The sequence below is a fragment of the Dioszegia hungarica genome (genome assembly GCF_025882075.1).
Source record: "Dioszegia hungarica strain PDD-24b-2 chromosome Unknown MKK02contig_32, whole genome shotgun sequence".
In the NCBI taxonomy this organism is placed as follows: domain Eukaryota; kingdom Fungi; phylum Basidiomycota; class Tremellomycetes; order Tremellales; family Bulleribasidiaceae; genus Dioszegia; species Dioszegia hungarica.
Genome location: NW_026515781.1, coordinates 597086 through 612052, shown reverse-complemented (window position 1 = coordinate 612052; position 14967 = coordinate 597086). Strand labels below are relative to the sequence as shown.

The 14967-nt window shown below is 58.9% G+C and overlaps 5 protein-coding genes across 5 annotated transcripts; 2 read left to right on the top strand and 3 right to left on the bottom strand.

The window, feature by feature from the left end:
- Positions 1-222: 222 nt before the first annotated feature.
- MKK02DRAFT_41541 (uncharacterized protein) lies at positions 223-924 on the top strand (the record flags this gene model as incomplete). The annotated part of the gene is made up of 3 exons (XM_053091607.1): positions 223-580; positions 669-803; positions 875-924. 3 exons carry the CDS (start codon positions 223-225, stop codon positions 922-924), a joined length of 543 nt encoding a protein of 180 aa, XP_052941686.1.
- Positions 925-1237: 313 nt separating this feature from the next.
- MKK02DRAFT_41540 (uncharacterized protein) lies at positions 1238-4398 on the bottom strand (the record flags this gene model as incomplete). Its single annotated transcript, XM_053091606.1, has 2 exons — positions 1238-4343; positions 4388-4398. The coding sequence occupies 2 exons, from the start codon at positions 4396-4398 to the stop codon at positions 1238-1240; spliced, it is 3117 nt and encodes a 1038-aa protein (XP_052941685.1).
- A 1464-nt stretch (positions 4399-5862) lies between these two features.
- MKK02DRAFT_41539 (uncharacterized protein) lies at positions 5863-8125 on the bottom strand (the record flags this gene model as incomplete). The annotated part of the gene is made up of 4 exons (XM_053091605.1): positions 5863-6595; positions 6647-6713; positions 6763-7585; positions 7640-8125. 4 exons carry the CDS (start codon positions 8123-8125, stop codon positions 5863-5865), a joined length of 2109 nt encoding a protein of 702 aa, XP_052941684.1.
- Positions 8126-8456: 331 nt separating this feature from the next.
- Positions 8457-13239, bottom strand: MKK02DRAFT_35645 (nucleoporin Nup120/160-domain-containing protein; the record flags this gene model as incomplete). The annotated part of the gene is made up of 9 exons (XM_053089229.1): positions 8457-8648; positions 8700-9015; positions 9060-9222; positions 9276-9438; positions 9484-9665; positions 9715-9920; positions 9967-10225; positions 10272-12569; positions 12615-13239. The coding sequence occupies 9 exons, from the start codon at positions 13237-13239 to the stop codon at positions 8457-8459; spliced, it is 4404 nt and encodes a 1467-aa protein (XP_052941683.1).
- A 336-nt stretch (positions 13240-13575) lies between these two features.
- Positions 13576-14865, top strand: MKK02DRAFT_35644 (Ssu72-like protein-domain-containing protein; the record flags this gene model as incomplete). Its single annotated transcript, XM_053089228.1, has 6 exons — positions 13576-14079; positions 14141-14172; positions 14220-14363; positions 14415-14557; positions 14599-14720; positions 14764-14865. The coding sequence occupies 6 exons, from the start codon at positions 13576-13578 to the stop codon at positions 14863-14865; spliced, it is 1047 nt and encodes a 348-aa protein (XP_052941682.1).
- Positions 14866-14967: the final 102 nt, after the last annotated feature.

Here is a 14967-nt window from a genome sequence, read left to right as displayed (position 1 = left end):
GCGAGCGCCGAGCGACACACTCAGGGTTACGAGGACAAGAAACACCCGTGCCTGAGTAAGTGAGACACGCTGGAAGTGGTAGCAGCAGGTTGGGAATAGCTGACACCGAGATACGAATCTCGCAACCGAGCTCAAAGATCCGTCGATCTTTCTCTCACTTATCCCTTCACGTCAAGTATCACAATTGCCACTGCCTTTCCTATTCACCTATCCCCTCTCACCATGCTGTTCCCACCCCTATCCACCGCTCCCCTCGCCATCATCCTCGCTCTTCTGACCGGCATTGTCTCCGCCGGCGTCCGCTTCCCCTCCATACCGATGCCTAGTCCTCGAGCTCTCAAGCAGGCTACCAGGGCTCAGATCATCGCTTGGCATAATCGTCCCCCTTCAGCTCTTCAACGAAGACAGGAGGCTAGTCCGCTACCCTTTCCCTTGAGCCAGTGTGCGGGGTACACCTCGACGGGCAGAACTCCCTACGCCCAATTCACAAATCTGGACTACAATTCAGCAGTGGGCGCTACCAACTATGCTGGAATAGCAACGCGGGAGGCGTGCAACAAGATTTGTGAGGACATGCCATGTGAGTTCTACTGTCACTGATGACGATGGGACATACCTGAAGCAATCAGCCTCGAGGCTTGCCAGAGCAGACAGTGCTGACCTTGTAGCGTGTATAGCATCTACCTACAAGCTCGCCGAATCCTCGTGCTTCACTGTCGTCAACTTCAATTTTTACTTTACGGCGACCTATGAGGTCACACGCAAGGCGCTTTCCTGCTCAGATCCGGAGGCTGTTACTGCCTGTGAGTGACCCCCTGAGCTACTAGACACACCTCGAGGGCCTTGCAGCTGGATGCGAAGCTGATCTCTCCAGTGGCTCAATTCCCCGGCTCCAGCTGCTGTACGATGTACCGTGCTAAATGAGCAGCTTTGAGGAAGCTCGGGAAGGGAATCCGGTATCTGGCGTTGTTACGAGTGGAATTTTGGGCTTCGTGTGGGGTTTAGATGCTTATGAAGGCTATCGACTAACCGCGAACGCAATGCGGCAGATTGTCTCCGCATCACAAATCACTGACTTGGTCGTACCTATCGGATGCCTGGAGTCAAGTCTAGCTGACAATTGCTGATTGGCTATGGACATACATCACACTAAGCAATATGGACCTATATAATTGACAAAACTAGCGAAATTATCCTTTAGATACCTTCCCCACCCTTCCCACCTCCACCTCCATCCTCACCCCTGCCAGCTATGCCCCATCCCCGCCACATCCGAACTCATCGGCCGTATACTCGGGCGCACCGGCTTGGACGGACCCACCAAGGGCAGGGGACCCGAGATGGACTGCGGCCTCGACTTGAAGAAGCGAGTGAAGGATGACGCGCGAGAGACGGTCGGACGCGACGCGGAGCCAGAGGCATTGGGGATTGCCTGTGGCGTCTCGGAGAAGGTGACCGATGATCGCTTGAGAACAGACTTCTCGAGCGAGCGAGGCTGAGGAACGGGTGGAAGTAGACCCTCGGCACGAGGTGGCGGGGAGGGGCCGTACGCGTGGGTGAGGTGGGTCGAGACGGATGGAGCAGGGGAGGATGACGACTGAGTGCGGGAGTGCGTCCGGGGCCGAGAGGAGGGGACGGCCGGGGAGGATGGGGCCAAGGGTTGTTGAAGATGCGCCGGGTTACCCCAGGTAGACTCCTCAAAAACGACGTGACTCTTCCGGATCCTGGTTGGCTCAATGACCGGCGCAAGAGGAGCGGGAAGGGTGACCTGGCGCCGATTGGGAGGACGGCCCATACCGATGTGAGCCGGAGGAGAGCGGGAGGTGTGGTCGGTGCTGATGGCTCGGCGGTGAGACGATGTCGCAGTGCGCTGTACCGAGGGGGGCAAGACGGGACTGGCCTCGCGCTGAATAAGGGACGGCGCCACCTCGAGGATATGGGCCATCTCCCTTCCTGACGACCCCATTGGCTCCATCTGGCCTACCGCACCCCGTCTGCTCCGCCTCCGCATAGACTGATCTCGCCTCTCCTCGACTATCAGTTCCGCCTCTGAGATCCTCGGTACCGCCTTCCTGCTGACTTGTCGGGGAACCTCTGGAGGAGTGGCTGCCCGCGACTGTTCCACCGGGACGGGTGGAGGGACAGGTGCGACCGACGCAAGTGTCTCGACCGGACTTGACCTTGGGCTATGGTGCGACGGACCCCGGAAGCGAGGGAGGAAGGACTCGCGAAACTCAGGAGGTGAGAGCGGCCGGCCGCGATCCATGATGCTCTGCCGAGGACTGGCTGACGGGATGGTAGGAGTGACCGAGGCCGACTCGTCCTCCGTAGGCAGAGGGGAGAGGGGGCAAACCGTACTCGGCGAAGAGGGCAAGTTGGGGCTGGGACTCGCCCGGCCGAGGAAGCTGTCCAGTGGGTTGAAGCGGGGCGTCTTGACATCTGGACTGGCGAGACCCCCGGTAGCGCTCGTTGTGGAAGTAGGCGTGGCCTGGAAGGGGAAGCTGAACTCCGGAAGGACGATTGATGGGGGTGCGTTGCGCTTGAAGCGGGGGACGGGCTGGACCATCTCGGGGGAGACGGAGGGCGCAGCATCAATGACGATCTGGGGCGCGAGATAGCCGTACTCTCCGACACTGACGACCGAGCTCTTGCGAGAGGTCGCAGAGGACCGGCGGCGCTCCTCGACGGTGGTGATCATCCGCATGGATGCTGCCGATGCACGACGACTATCCCGGATAGGAGACGCGAGCGAGCGGGAGTCACCCATCTGCTTCCCATCCACTGACATTCTCAGCCCAATCGGCAACGCCTCCCTCCCCGCCGTGGACAGCTTCCTCCCCTCCATCGACACCTTGCGCCCATCCGCAGACATCTTCCTCCCTTCTAACGACATCCGCCTCATCTCGATAGACAGTCGCCTGTCCATCGAGGCCCGTCTCAGATCCCCCTCCTTGACTGCTGAGAAGCGGCGGTCCGGCAATTGAGCTGCGAGTGATGGACGCCTGGACTCGACCAGAGACCCCCGCCTCGAGTCGCCGTCCGAAACTACCGACTGACGACGGAGCGATGCGCGCAGCGGCGAGACACCAAGCGGAATTGGCCGATGGAGGGGCATAATGGCGTTGACGCGGGTGGACAGCAACGACGCCGCCTCTCTCCCGTTGGCCGAAGCGGAGAAGAACGGGGTAGAGGTGGAGCGGTGGAGCACCGGCCGCGGAGCCGCTACTCCGGTAGGCACGACGTCTGGGCGAGGAGGGAACTGATAGTCCGTGATGGCGCGCGAGAGAGTCGGCCTTGATCGCTCTTTGAGCAGTGTGGCGGGCTGATCAGGGGGAGGTGGGGTAGCGAAGGTCCGAGGTGGGGGTGCTCGGGGGATGCGAGGGAGGGGCCGAGCATGGTAGGCAGGCGAGCCGGGCGAGGATGACTGGGAATGGAGCATCTCGGATGAGGAGTCTGCATAGTCCGGAGCAGCGGCGGTAGAGGCTAGAGGAAAGTTGGAGAGGACTGTAGGGACCGAGTGCTGGACGGGAGGAGTAGGGATGTAGGGCGCCGTGTGGATCTCGGACGTATCGTCGTCGTCTTCCGCCTCCGACGCGTCCGAGTAAGGCGACCACTGACTCATGATACGCCGAGCGACCAATGTATCCTGGCGCCCCTGCATCTGCTCCGCCGTTGCCGCGATCTCGACCACCTCCGAGAACCGCCTCCGCAGCATGCTCATGCTATTGATGTTGCGCAGCCGAGCGTCCTCCACTGGGTCCATCACGGACCCATTGGACATGACGCTCGATCGCCTCCGGGCGGCCGGGAGACGTCTGCGGTCTGGGCTGTTGAGGTTGAAGCCAAGTAGACTAGCATCGCTGCCCCGGCGCACATCATCCGTAGGCGTCTGCGCCTTGGCTCCCGACCAAAAGGGTGACCCGCGACCGCGCCGACTGTTGAGACTGCCCGCTGGCGAGATGGAGATGATGGTGCCGCCGGAAGGTGAGTGATGAGTGGGACTAGGCGTCCAGTCCGCTCCCAGTCCCCCTACCTCCGGCCATGTTCCCCATGCCGGAGTCTGCCATCCTGCACTCTCCGCCATGAGCGACTCGTACTCCGCCTCATCGTGCTCCTGAATCTGCTCGCCTCCGTCAAACTCGAACGCCGGGTCGGGTAGCGTGGGGGAGCTGTTCGAGTAGAGGGAGTCGGGGGAGGAAGAGCCGGAGGACGACCCGTCATGCGCTTGGCCTGGAGCTTGGGAGATGCGGCGAACGAGGCGTTTAGACGAGTAAAGAGGGGAGGTAGGCACGGAGGGGGGCTGGGCTACGCTCAGAGCGGCCGATCGCCGAGCGGCTCGTCGCCTGATACGTCAGCTGGGCTCGAGAAGGTTGCGGCTCGCACTCACTGCTGCATCATCTTGAGGCCTCGAAAGATGCGTGGGAGTTGCAGGTGTCTTTGCGAATGAATGGGTGCGACCAGCGCGGAATGGAAAGTCTGGCCAGCAGTAATAAGTTGATGGAATGGTCAAAAATGTTCAATGGAGAAGTGAGATGGAGGCTACCAAACTTGCGGATGAGGGGAGTTGCCGTCTAAGTACCGTCATAGGATCCGCGCATCTGGATCCCGGGCCGATTGCGCTCTCAGCAGGGGGCATCAGCAATTTGGTGCATTAGTTCGGATTGGGTCATTATCTCGGCGATTAGGTTGCGTTCCTCGGTTCCCGGAGATCTAGGGTGACATACCTGTGGTGGCTGATGAGCCTGCCGATCCTTGACAAGCGGACGTGGCAGCATTCCGGCTGCATTAGGAAAGAGTGGGGAATGCGAAAGTGGAGATGGCGCATTGGGTGGTTTTGCATGCCGTAATTGATGGAAATGCTGTTTCCGGAGTAACGAGTTGTTCCGAGACAGCGATCTGCATGACAGCAAGTGACAGCATGAACGTGGATATCAGAATCTGGACTTTGAGGACGGTGCCCGGGGATGAGAATCACTGTCAGTCGCTCAAGGCATTGCACTGGGTGACAGGGGTGATCGGATGTCGGCGCGGGCCGGGGGACTTGCTGTCGCCATGAGTCGTCGCCAGGACGCTGCTGCTTCCGCACAAGAGTACGCGCGGGTGCGTCCCCATCGAGCGAAGGCGATGCGCATATATGACTCCTCGCTGCATCCGATGCGACGCGGGATGACGCCGTGGTGGCTGCGCTAGAGAACCTTGTCCGCGGAGCCGAAATGCATTCCTCGTCATACCTCTGCCTTTCTCTGCTCGGCACGTTTGGGTTTCAGCTTTGCTGCTTGGCACTTTCATGGTAAGCCGGAGGGCCTTACAGCGGCTTCATTTCATCAGCTGCGTGTACTGCGTCGGAGAAAGCTGCTTGCAAGACTTCAGCCGCTTCTGAAACGCTCCCGAAAATTGCCCGATCCGGCAAGTCCTGCGGTTTCGTGGCGGCGTGCCTTACCGTGCCTGTGGCGGTGTGGCAAAGCCAACCCGATCCCCATAGGGTCTCCACAGAGTCAGCAGCGCTGTCAGTAGTACTTCAGCCGTCTGATTCGGCCGAGGACATCGAGACCCTGGTATGCTGACATGGGCGCCTCACTGGAAATCGGGTACATAGGCTGACTTCCACAAGCCGGCGCATATGTTAACCGATCCGGCCATTAGCGGTCTCGAGGTGTCTGACGCTTCTACCTCGATTGTATCCGGTCGAGCCTGTGTAAAGATGTAGCTCTATCATAACTTCTGCATAAAATATTGCTCGTACTACGGGTCTCTGCGCGAATCGTATCTCTCTGATCTAGGATGCTATGCTCGAGGTGTCGCTGATACTACAAACCTTGACGCTATAGACAGTTATGGAATCTCGTCTTACTATAGACTTGTCTAAACCAAACTAATCCCGGCGCCTCTCTGACTGTCCGCCCCAGACTGCCTCCACCCTCGGCTACTGTCGCTCCTTCGTCCGCCTTGACCGCCGTTCCAAGGCAGGTGATCAGTCCGCCAGGGTGGGGAAGGGGATTGGCTTGTCGGCTGGGGATCGTAGGCCGCGGTATCTGCCAGGTCCGTATCGGTGGTGGAGGATGCCGAACTGAAGAGCTTGCTTTTGATACGCGTAAGGATCTTCATTGGGAAGCTGTCGGACGTCCTTGCGTGCCGCGATGTCTGTTTTTTGGTGATCGTAAAGCCGAGGATGGTAATGAAGGCGCAAGCCAGCCCAGTACTCCGTGACACCCACGCCCCGCCCGGTGGCTTGCCATCTCGAGAGTAGGAAAGGGCGACCTGGTAGATGATGCTCCGCCCACCTCTCTGTTCCATCAAGACTCTTCCCCAAGAGTCCAGTAGTGCACTGATCCCCTCACCCATCCGTCCTCTGCTTCCAGCCACAACCATCACCGGCGCATTCTGTGTCAGTGCGAGCGACTCGGCCTGTCCGACGATGTGCCTGGCGATCTTATGGGTCAGAGCGGCGGCAGATACGGTGAAAAGATCTGGAGGCTGCTCGGGGGAGGCAAGGAGGTCCGGGTGGAAGGTGTCGAGACAGATGAGGGGGGAGACGACGATCGGGCGCACGTAAGGAGGACCAAGAGTCCAGTCGGTCTTGTTGATGCCAGGCGGTCTGCAGCGTCAGGTACAATGCAATTACTTGCGGATGCGAAGAGCTACTCACGGTGGCAGGCTGATTGTCCACGTCGGGACAGGCATGATTCCTCTGTGGAACGGAAACGACTCGACGTCTGCAAGGTTGATCAGCTTGGCCACGTGTGGAGGTAAGAAGACGCTTACAAGGGATGAGCGTCTGCTTCACATAGGAGCCCGTGTATCCCTCGGGCCCCAACAGAACCACCTCGTTGATCTTCTTGCCAGCCTGAACAGTCGTGTAGGTCGAATTTGCGCCGCCAAGTGAGAGTTCTTCGATGTGATACTCGTCGGACGGTGTGTCGATCCCAAGCTGGACCCACACCCCATACTGCCGACAGACCTCGCTGACGAACTTGTCGATCGCGTACTGCCGATCCCATTTGTCGTACGCCTGATAAGCGCTCTCAGGGAAGACGAGGAGGTTTGCGCGATTTCCGATGGTCTGCGCTTCGTGGACGAGCTCGTACAGCCTCCACGAACCTTTGCCGGGCGGAAGGACGAAGCCGAGTCCAAAGGGCGTCTGCGTGTCCAGCGAGTCGGAGGTCGTCTGCAACACAGCTTCGGGCAGGGAAGAGAGCACGCCTCCGAGAGCGGCTAGGGCTGCGATAGATGCTTTGGGTGAGTATCTCCTGCGTGATCCAGGCGACGCCGACGCTGGTGCTGTGGAGCGGTCGGAGGAAGAGCCGAAGGGCGTGACGAAGGGTGTGGAGTGCAAAGTCGAGTCCGAGTCGCTGCTGCAGCTGGTTCTGGTGCTGCCCATGACTGAGATGTGAGCGGAGTCTTTTGGAGGCGGAGTGTGCGGAGTTGTGGGTGCGTCGATGGCGGGAAGTTCCTGCCTCATGTACTGTCCGGTATGGTAGACGACATAAGCAGCCGACCCGAGGAGTGCGTCGACGCCAGTAGTGCCGAGATACCTGTGGACGGGAGCGAGCAGGGTAATGTCCGCCGGTAAGGGAGATGGAATGGACTGATCACGATCAGTATCGAGAGATCAGAACTGGCAGGCAGGGAAGGAACTCACGAAGCGTCCAAAAGGAGAAGCCCAAGTGAAGACCAGCCATGCCGCCGCCCAAATCAGGCCGAACACCAAGGTCGTATCCCAGCTTCCTTCCTCCAATCCCCCGAAGCGAATGGCCAGCCGATGCACGAGGACCGCCATTCCAGCCATCAGGCCGACACAAGCAGACAAAGCCGTCTGTCCCGCAATGACCTGAGCCGCGCTTGAGACCAGGTTCCACGAGGTGAAGAGCGAGCTCCCTGTGGTCGCGCTGATGAGTGGCACAATGGCCTTTGCGACGTACTCCGGGACGGTCGAGGTTGCGGCGAGGTGGATGAGGATGGGGAGGGAGGTGAAGTAAAATGTGGGCGAGGTATTAGGGCTCTGGAAGAGGAAGCCAGTGAGCGCCAAGAGAACGTGCGGTAATGAGTAGTTCTTGAGCGTGAATATGCCCTCGTATAGGTTGTACATCGAGCCGGAGGCGAGCGTTCGGATTCGATGGAAGTCCATACTGACGAAGAGCAGTATGTACGGGAATGAGTAAATAAGATAAGAGACGAAGGAGAGAAGAAGGAAGGAAGGAGAGTAGGTAAACTGAGCCCAGATCCCAAATTCTCAGGCTCACGGCCGGCGCAAGCGCTCGGACCGCCAACGCTGACCGGTCAGCCCATTTCCGGCGCACAGACCTCGTTGGCTACCACACAGATGGGACCATGTCCAGAGATCAGACATACCCTTCTCGCCACCGGAGCTGTGTCCGGGACGCATGAGTACCCTAGCGCCAACTCGTCAGACGTCAGAAATTCCCAGCTGAGATGCATCGACCCCTCCTGCGCCCATCTCACCGCCCTTCCAGCTTCTTCAGCCCCGCCGTCCGCCTCGCCACCGCCTCCCTCAACGCCTTGACCCTCACCTGCACCTTCTTATCATCCTTCTCATCCCCTTCCCCTGCCGCGGCGATGACACGATCAATGAGGTTGTACGGCACATTAGCCGAGTCTGGCTTTTTCGAGAGCAATGCTGGCGGTACAGCCTGTACATCAGCCACCAGCCACATCCGCCTTTGACCAAGCACATGACTCACTCTTCTCAGCACCTCCGCCGCCCAGTCCACAGCCTCCTCCACCCAACCATACCTCAGCGCGCTAGATATCCAGCCTTCCGCATCCCTCTCCATCTCCCACTCGACCAGCCACGCCGGCATTTGCCACCCCGTATTCTTGTCGGCGTTCAGCTCGAAGAAGGTGTTGGTCACGGCTTGGCGGTAGGCGAAGTGGGTCTTGGCGGTATCGTGCTGCGAGAGAGTGGTTTGGAGGTATCGCTGCGCGAGGGCCGAGGGGGAGCCGCGTAGGCGGGAGGTCAGCGGGCTGGTGTGTAGCCATGCGGCCGAGATGTCATCGCTGGTCATCAGCCGAGCCTCCTTTGGGACGTTTGGGGGACTTACCCTCTGATATCGGAGACGCGCGAAAGCTCGACGCATTTCGTAGCTACCGAGACGAAGATACTGGTCATATCCACGTCCATGGTAGAAGCAGCAGACAAAGCCAAGTCGAACATGTTCCGCTGTACCAGCAGACCGACGACTTCTTCAGGCGAGACCGAGATACCTGACTTTGATCAGCTGTCAGCCGTCAGAGTAGCTCGGCACATCTCAACTGACCGTGTTCGTGCAAATCCTGAATATGACTCGACAGTCTCAGACGAGACAACACTAGCGCATACTCCATCTCGATATCCTCCAGGGTGATGATCATGATCGGGCGCTTGTCCTGGCTGAACTCTTCCTCGGGTACGTAGGAGGAGATCCTCTTTCGCTTAGCTCCCTGTCTCATCAGATCCATCTCTTACACTGCCGGTAGTAAACTCACGCGGAGAGCTCTAGGCGGTGGTCCAGGCAGTGACAACCAGGCATTCCGCTTCTCGACCAACTTCAACGCATTGATAGCTGCCAGATAACTCCGCGCCTGCATCGCTGCCAGCTCAAATGCCGAGATCTTGGTGGTTGAGCTATCCCCAAATCGTCGGCCTTGTTGATACATGATATCCCCGGCTATACTATCAGCTTATCCCCCGATATGTTCAGGCATAAGAAAGCTCACCACTCCGATAATCCCCTCGAGAGATATACCACGAATACAGCACCTTGTAGTAATTCGGGAACCGGAGCGGGTCGGAGTTTCTCGCCTTGTAGCTCAAAAGACCCTCGACGTCTTTCTGCATCCCGACGAACCCGAGCTGATTTAGCCGCCCGACCTCGTTGGATTCGCACATCACCGAGATGAGTTGGCCGAGGAAGTCGCGTTGACTGGAGCGGTCAGCTCATGTGATCTGAAGAGGTAAGAGTCACTTACAGGTCCAGGAAAGGAGTCTTCATGAGCAGCGCATAGGCGTCCTCGTACTGCCCCAACCCGATGTAGGCGAGAAATACGATCGTCCATAATGGTCTTGGCGCGGAGGTATCTTTCGGTAAGGAGAGAAGGGCGAGCTGGCCAAAGTGGACGACGGGACCGTTGTGCGCATGTTCGGCAAAGAGGGTGGCGATGTGGCGGTAGAAGTCGGAGAGACCGGTGGGGTCGGCGCAGCTCGGCAGGATCTGCGAGATGGAGCCGTCTGCGAGCATCAGCCCCGCTCTCTCACACGAGTGGGGCATGCTTACCCTTGCACCCCACTGAAGCCTGCTCAAAGCTCCTGACTGCCTGCCCAACGAACCCAGCCTCCATAGACGCTCGTCCTCGAATATAAGCCATACCCGCCGAGAGGGGGTACAGATCCGCAAACCGCCCTGCCAGAAGCGGCAGACCGGTCGCGAGGATAGAATAGCCAAAGCCGACGTCCAGGGTAGACGGGTCGACCTCGGTGATATCATCACTGACTAAGCCCGAGGTAGCGACGAGTAATTCCGCCGCTTGGGCGACCACATCGATCGAGCCGAGCGGGACGGGCTGTCTGCGCTGCCCGTCCAAGAGGGAGTGGAGGAGCGAGTACGACGCGTCGAACCCGTCGTTGGCTCCCTCGTCATCCCCGACCTGAAGCCCGCCTAGTCCCTCCGCAAGGACATCGTCTCCCGCCGCCGCCTTTCTCTTTGTGCTCCCCTTCTGCCTGGATACCTCAACGGCCTCGTCCGCTGTCTGGCCTGTGGCCCATTTGAGAACGGCATATCGGTGATACACCACAAACGCCTGGTTGAGGATCTCGATAAAGTCCTCGGCTTCGTCATCTTCCGCCGTGACGTCCGCTGACTCCGAGAGGTGGAAGAGCGCGACAAAGAGGGTATCGAGCGAGGCGGTATACCGGTCCGAGATGGTAGCGGCGATCGAGGCGGTGATGAGGGCGTTTCCAAAGCCGGAGAAGGAGTCACTGAGTGATGGAGCGGTGGAGGGAAGGGAGAGGGTCCTGGTCAACATGGCTAGCGCCTCGCGGAGTGCTCGTCGGACGTCAAGGCACTCCGAGAGGAGGCGCCGAATAGTGGTCCGGTCCTCGTCCGAAAGGTAAGGTTCGATAGCCTCGTCCCACATTTCCCCAGCGAGCATCTCGATGGGCTGCTGGATCCCACCCGCAAACATCGACTTCATGGCGAAAGTGACGTCTTCGAGCGCGTTGGCGAGACCGTCCTCCGCCGATGCGCCGGACAGCGTGGAGGCGATGAAGGCTCCTGCACTGGACAAAGCCACGGCGCCAGACCTCGCTTTGGGAGCGGCGAGGCCGGGGTAGAGATGCCGCATGGCCCCTTCTGGCAGTGCCCGGAAGTCCGCCACAGTCTCGGACGACTTGGCAAACTTGGCGATCACTCCAGTGACGTCCTGAACAGCCGTGCTTGAGACGCCCTCGCGAGTGAGGACGTACACCTGCCTGTCGACGACAGCGGTGTGGACCGCCCACCGGCCCTGCTTGTCCAGGTCTCGGACCCGCGCCCAAATCCCCAGCCAGTCCAGCTTCAGATCATTCCGATACGCCTCGACGACCGGGGCGCCCGTCTGTAGATCCATCTCCACCTGGAGGTGGCAGCCGACGATGGAGGCGAAGCGGCGCTGCAGGGTCGGTAGGCCGTTGGCGGTGGTGACGATGTGGGTTACGCCATGCCTGGAGAGGCTTTGGATATACTCCTCGAGCGCAGCGGATAGGGTAAGGATGGAAAAGCGACCGGGGTAGAAGAGGTGGTCGATAAAGGTGATGGTGATGTCCGAGTTCTCGTTGGGATTGGCCGGATCTGGGGCATCGGGACCGAGCAGATTGTCAAAGTAGGCTGCGTCGAATTGGTCCGCGTCGGTACATTCTGAGGCCTGTTGCCATTCGGTGAGGAGGAAGGAGGAGGGGTGGTCGAGGTACGTGGTGGTGAACTGGAAGATATCGTCCATCGCCACTGTCTCCACCTGGAGCCCGCCCTTGCTCTCCCAAGCCACTTGCATCCGCCAGCCAGTATTCATCCCTTCCCGGACATAAGGAGGCAGTACCTCGAAGCCGCGCATCTCTGCTCCGGCCGATGCGGACGAGCAGGACCGCGCACCGGCTTGGATGAGATCCGTAGAGCCGGTCGAGTCTGACCCGCGGTAGACGACAAAGGAACCGGCCGATGAGGGGCTGTGTGGGGTGGGGTAGTAGGCGATGACGAGATGCGAGTAGCGCGATGAGGAGGAGGGATGGCGGATGACTTTGATCTGTGCCACACCCTCAAGGAGAGAGGTGGAGGAGGAAGCGTTCCGAGGGGGAGTCGACTCGTTGTACTGCACAAGCTCAGTCGAGGTGGACGGCCGAACATCGAGCGTCCGAAGGCATGTCCCGGTCTCGACATGCCATGTGCGTAGCCGACGATTTCGCGATAGGCCATACAGGACGGAGCCGCCTTCTCCCGCATGTCTAGCGAAAGAGACGACCTCCTCGTCCTGCTGCGAACGCGAGAAGAGGGAGGGCAGGCGGAACTTGGTGGTTGGGCGATAATGCGCCGCCGTCCAGAACACTACATGTCAGCGTCGTCTCGCAGAAGCGGGGCTAGAAAACTCACCTGAACCATCCTGCCCTGTTCTTGCCAATCTGACGATCCCACCATCCGTACCGCCCAACACCACCGTCTGCTCGTCCAGCACGATCCAGGATCCCACCCCTGTAGAAGCGGCAATCACCTCATCCGGCACCTCGTACTCCTCACACCACTCATCCTTCTTTGTCGAGAATGCGAATCGATCCCCCTTGCCCGGCCGAAAGCTTCCAAGCGGGAAGCTGAGCCGGTAGACCACCGTAGTTTCTGTTACGACAATCACGAAGAGCTTGTTCTCGCTTGTCGAAAGCGAAACACAGCCGTCCGTGAGGGGTAGGAGTCGGTCCGGGAAGCTGATCCTCACGACCTCGCTCCCTGCTGCCTCTCTCCACCTGTCCTTCGCCACTACCGGATTGAGCGTCCGTAGTTCCAGAGCATAGCCGTTCCGTATTGACCGCGCGAGAATACCGGTCGACGGGTCCCGGACGGATGATACCGCGTGATTGGAATGAAGGGGCTCCGTATAGATTTTGGAGCCGGTAGGATAGGGGCGTTCGGTTGGTATGCGTAGCTCGGGAATGGCTAGCGGACCGGAGGAAGGAGCGGGAAGGTGGGCGTGGATGAGTTGAGAGGGGAAAAATGTGGACGCCATGGCGAAAGGGCGATTGCGAAGGTCACACGGCTTCGCGGGGTGCAGATTGAAGCTCCCTAGTCGCGCTCGATAGACAGCCCTCCTCCCTGAGCGCTTACGAGCTGCTAGCTGTGATAGGTAGATGTGAAGGAAGGTAGAGAAAGTTATAGTACAAAGTCGAAATACCTCTCTCTGTTGGTGAAGGAGGATTTCGACCAAACCTTAATTTCAACTCCACCTTCAGCCACCTATTGACATTGCATCTCTACCTCGGCATCCATCTCCAAGGCTTACCTAGGTCATCTACAGGCCACAAGAGGTCCCAATAGCCCACGCACGCTCTCAAACTCTGAAGAGATGGATCCTCGACGCCCGACAAACGGAGGAGGATACTCCAACTACCCTCCTCCCGGTCAAGGGCAGTACAACTCCCAGTCGTCATACGCCCCTCCCCCTCAGTCTAATGGTCAATATGGCGGACCACCCCCGCAGAATCGATACGGCAGCGTTCCATCGTCTGGATCCTCGTCTCCATACTCAAACCCTCAGGATCCACGCTTGAACCGCTCGAACATCCAGGCGCCTACCCCTTCCTATCCACCTGCGGACCCTCGGATACGCCCATCAGATCCTCGGCTGGCGGTGAATCAGCAGGCATCGACACCACAGGCGTACTCTACACCTACACCACCGCCGGGTGCCGGCTCGTCTACATCGACGCCGGTGCCGCGGGCAGTAGGCGCTGGACCTGGGAATGAGGGGACATCAGCCAGTGTAGGGGATGGGGACATGGTCAGTGGCTCGACGGAGCCGCGGGCGAAGAAGAGGCCCCTATTCTGCGTGGTCTGCGCTAGTAATAACGTGATTTGCACAGCATCCGAGTCAGCTGTCCGCAGTGTGGGATTCCAGCTGACCTGCTCAGAACCGCTCGATGGAAGCTCACATGGTGCTAGAGTACGTCTTGACTGTTTCAAATAGCGCTACTATGGCTGATACAGCAGGAAAGCGGCCTTCCGAGTCATCTCAGCCGGGACAGGCTCAGCCGTACGTCTTCCTGGAACGGCTATAGACAAACCAAACGTGTACCGCTTCGGCACGCCATACGATACAATATATCGTGACCTTGAGTCTCAAGACCGCGCTTTGTAAGCTTGGAGACTGCCTCCTGCCTTTGGAGAGTACAGCTGACATAGCAGATATACTCGGAATGGCCTCTTACCGATGCTAGACCGGAATCGCAAAGTCAAGCTCGCCCCAGAGAAGTGGCATGAGCAGAAATCGGTATTGGCGGATGTGGTCATCACCTGCGAAGAGCGATGCTATGATGCGGTCATCGATGGTGAGTAGACTCTGCCTTCAGTAAACGGTCGAGCTGATCAGCGGACCTCCTGACTCGAGGCGGAGAGTATAATCGGCCAATACACGTTATCAACTTTGAGATCAAGGACAATCCAGAAGAAGCGCTGATAGCTGGTCAAGCCATCTTGGCGTTGGCACAAGCTGTAAGTTACTCCTTGTACAGATCGGACGAAGCTCACTCCCCAGATCGAAAAGGCCTCGGATCTCGATATGGAGATTGACGATATCCTCCTCGCTCACGCGGATCGACACCCACACACCCTGCTCCACACTGTCGCATTCTACTAGTCCTTCGAGCGTGTCAAATGGGGCATGATGCATATACTGCATTATACAGGGGCCTATCAAGAGGTTGCTATGTTGCTATACTACAATGTTGATCTATGACTA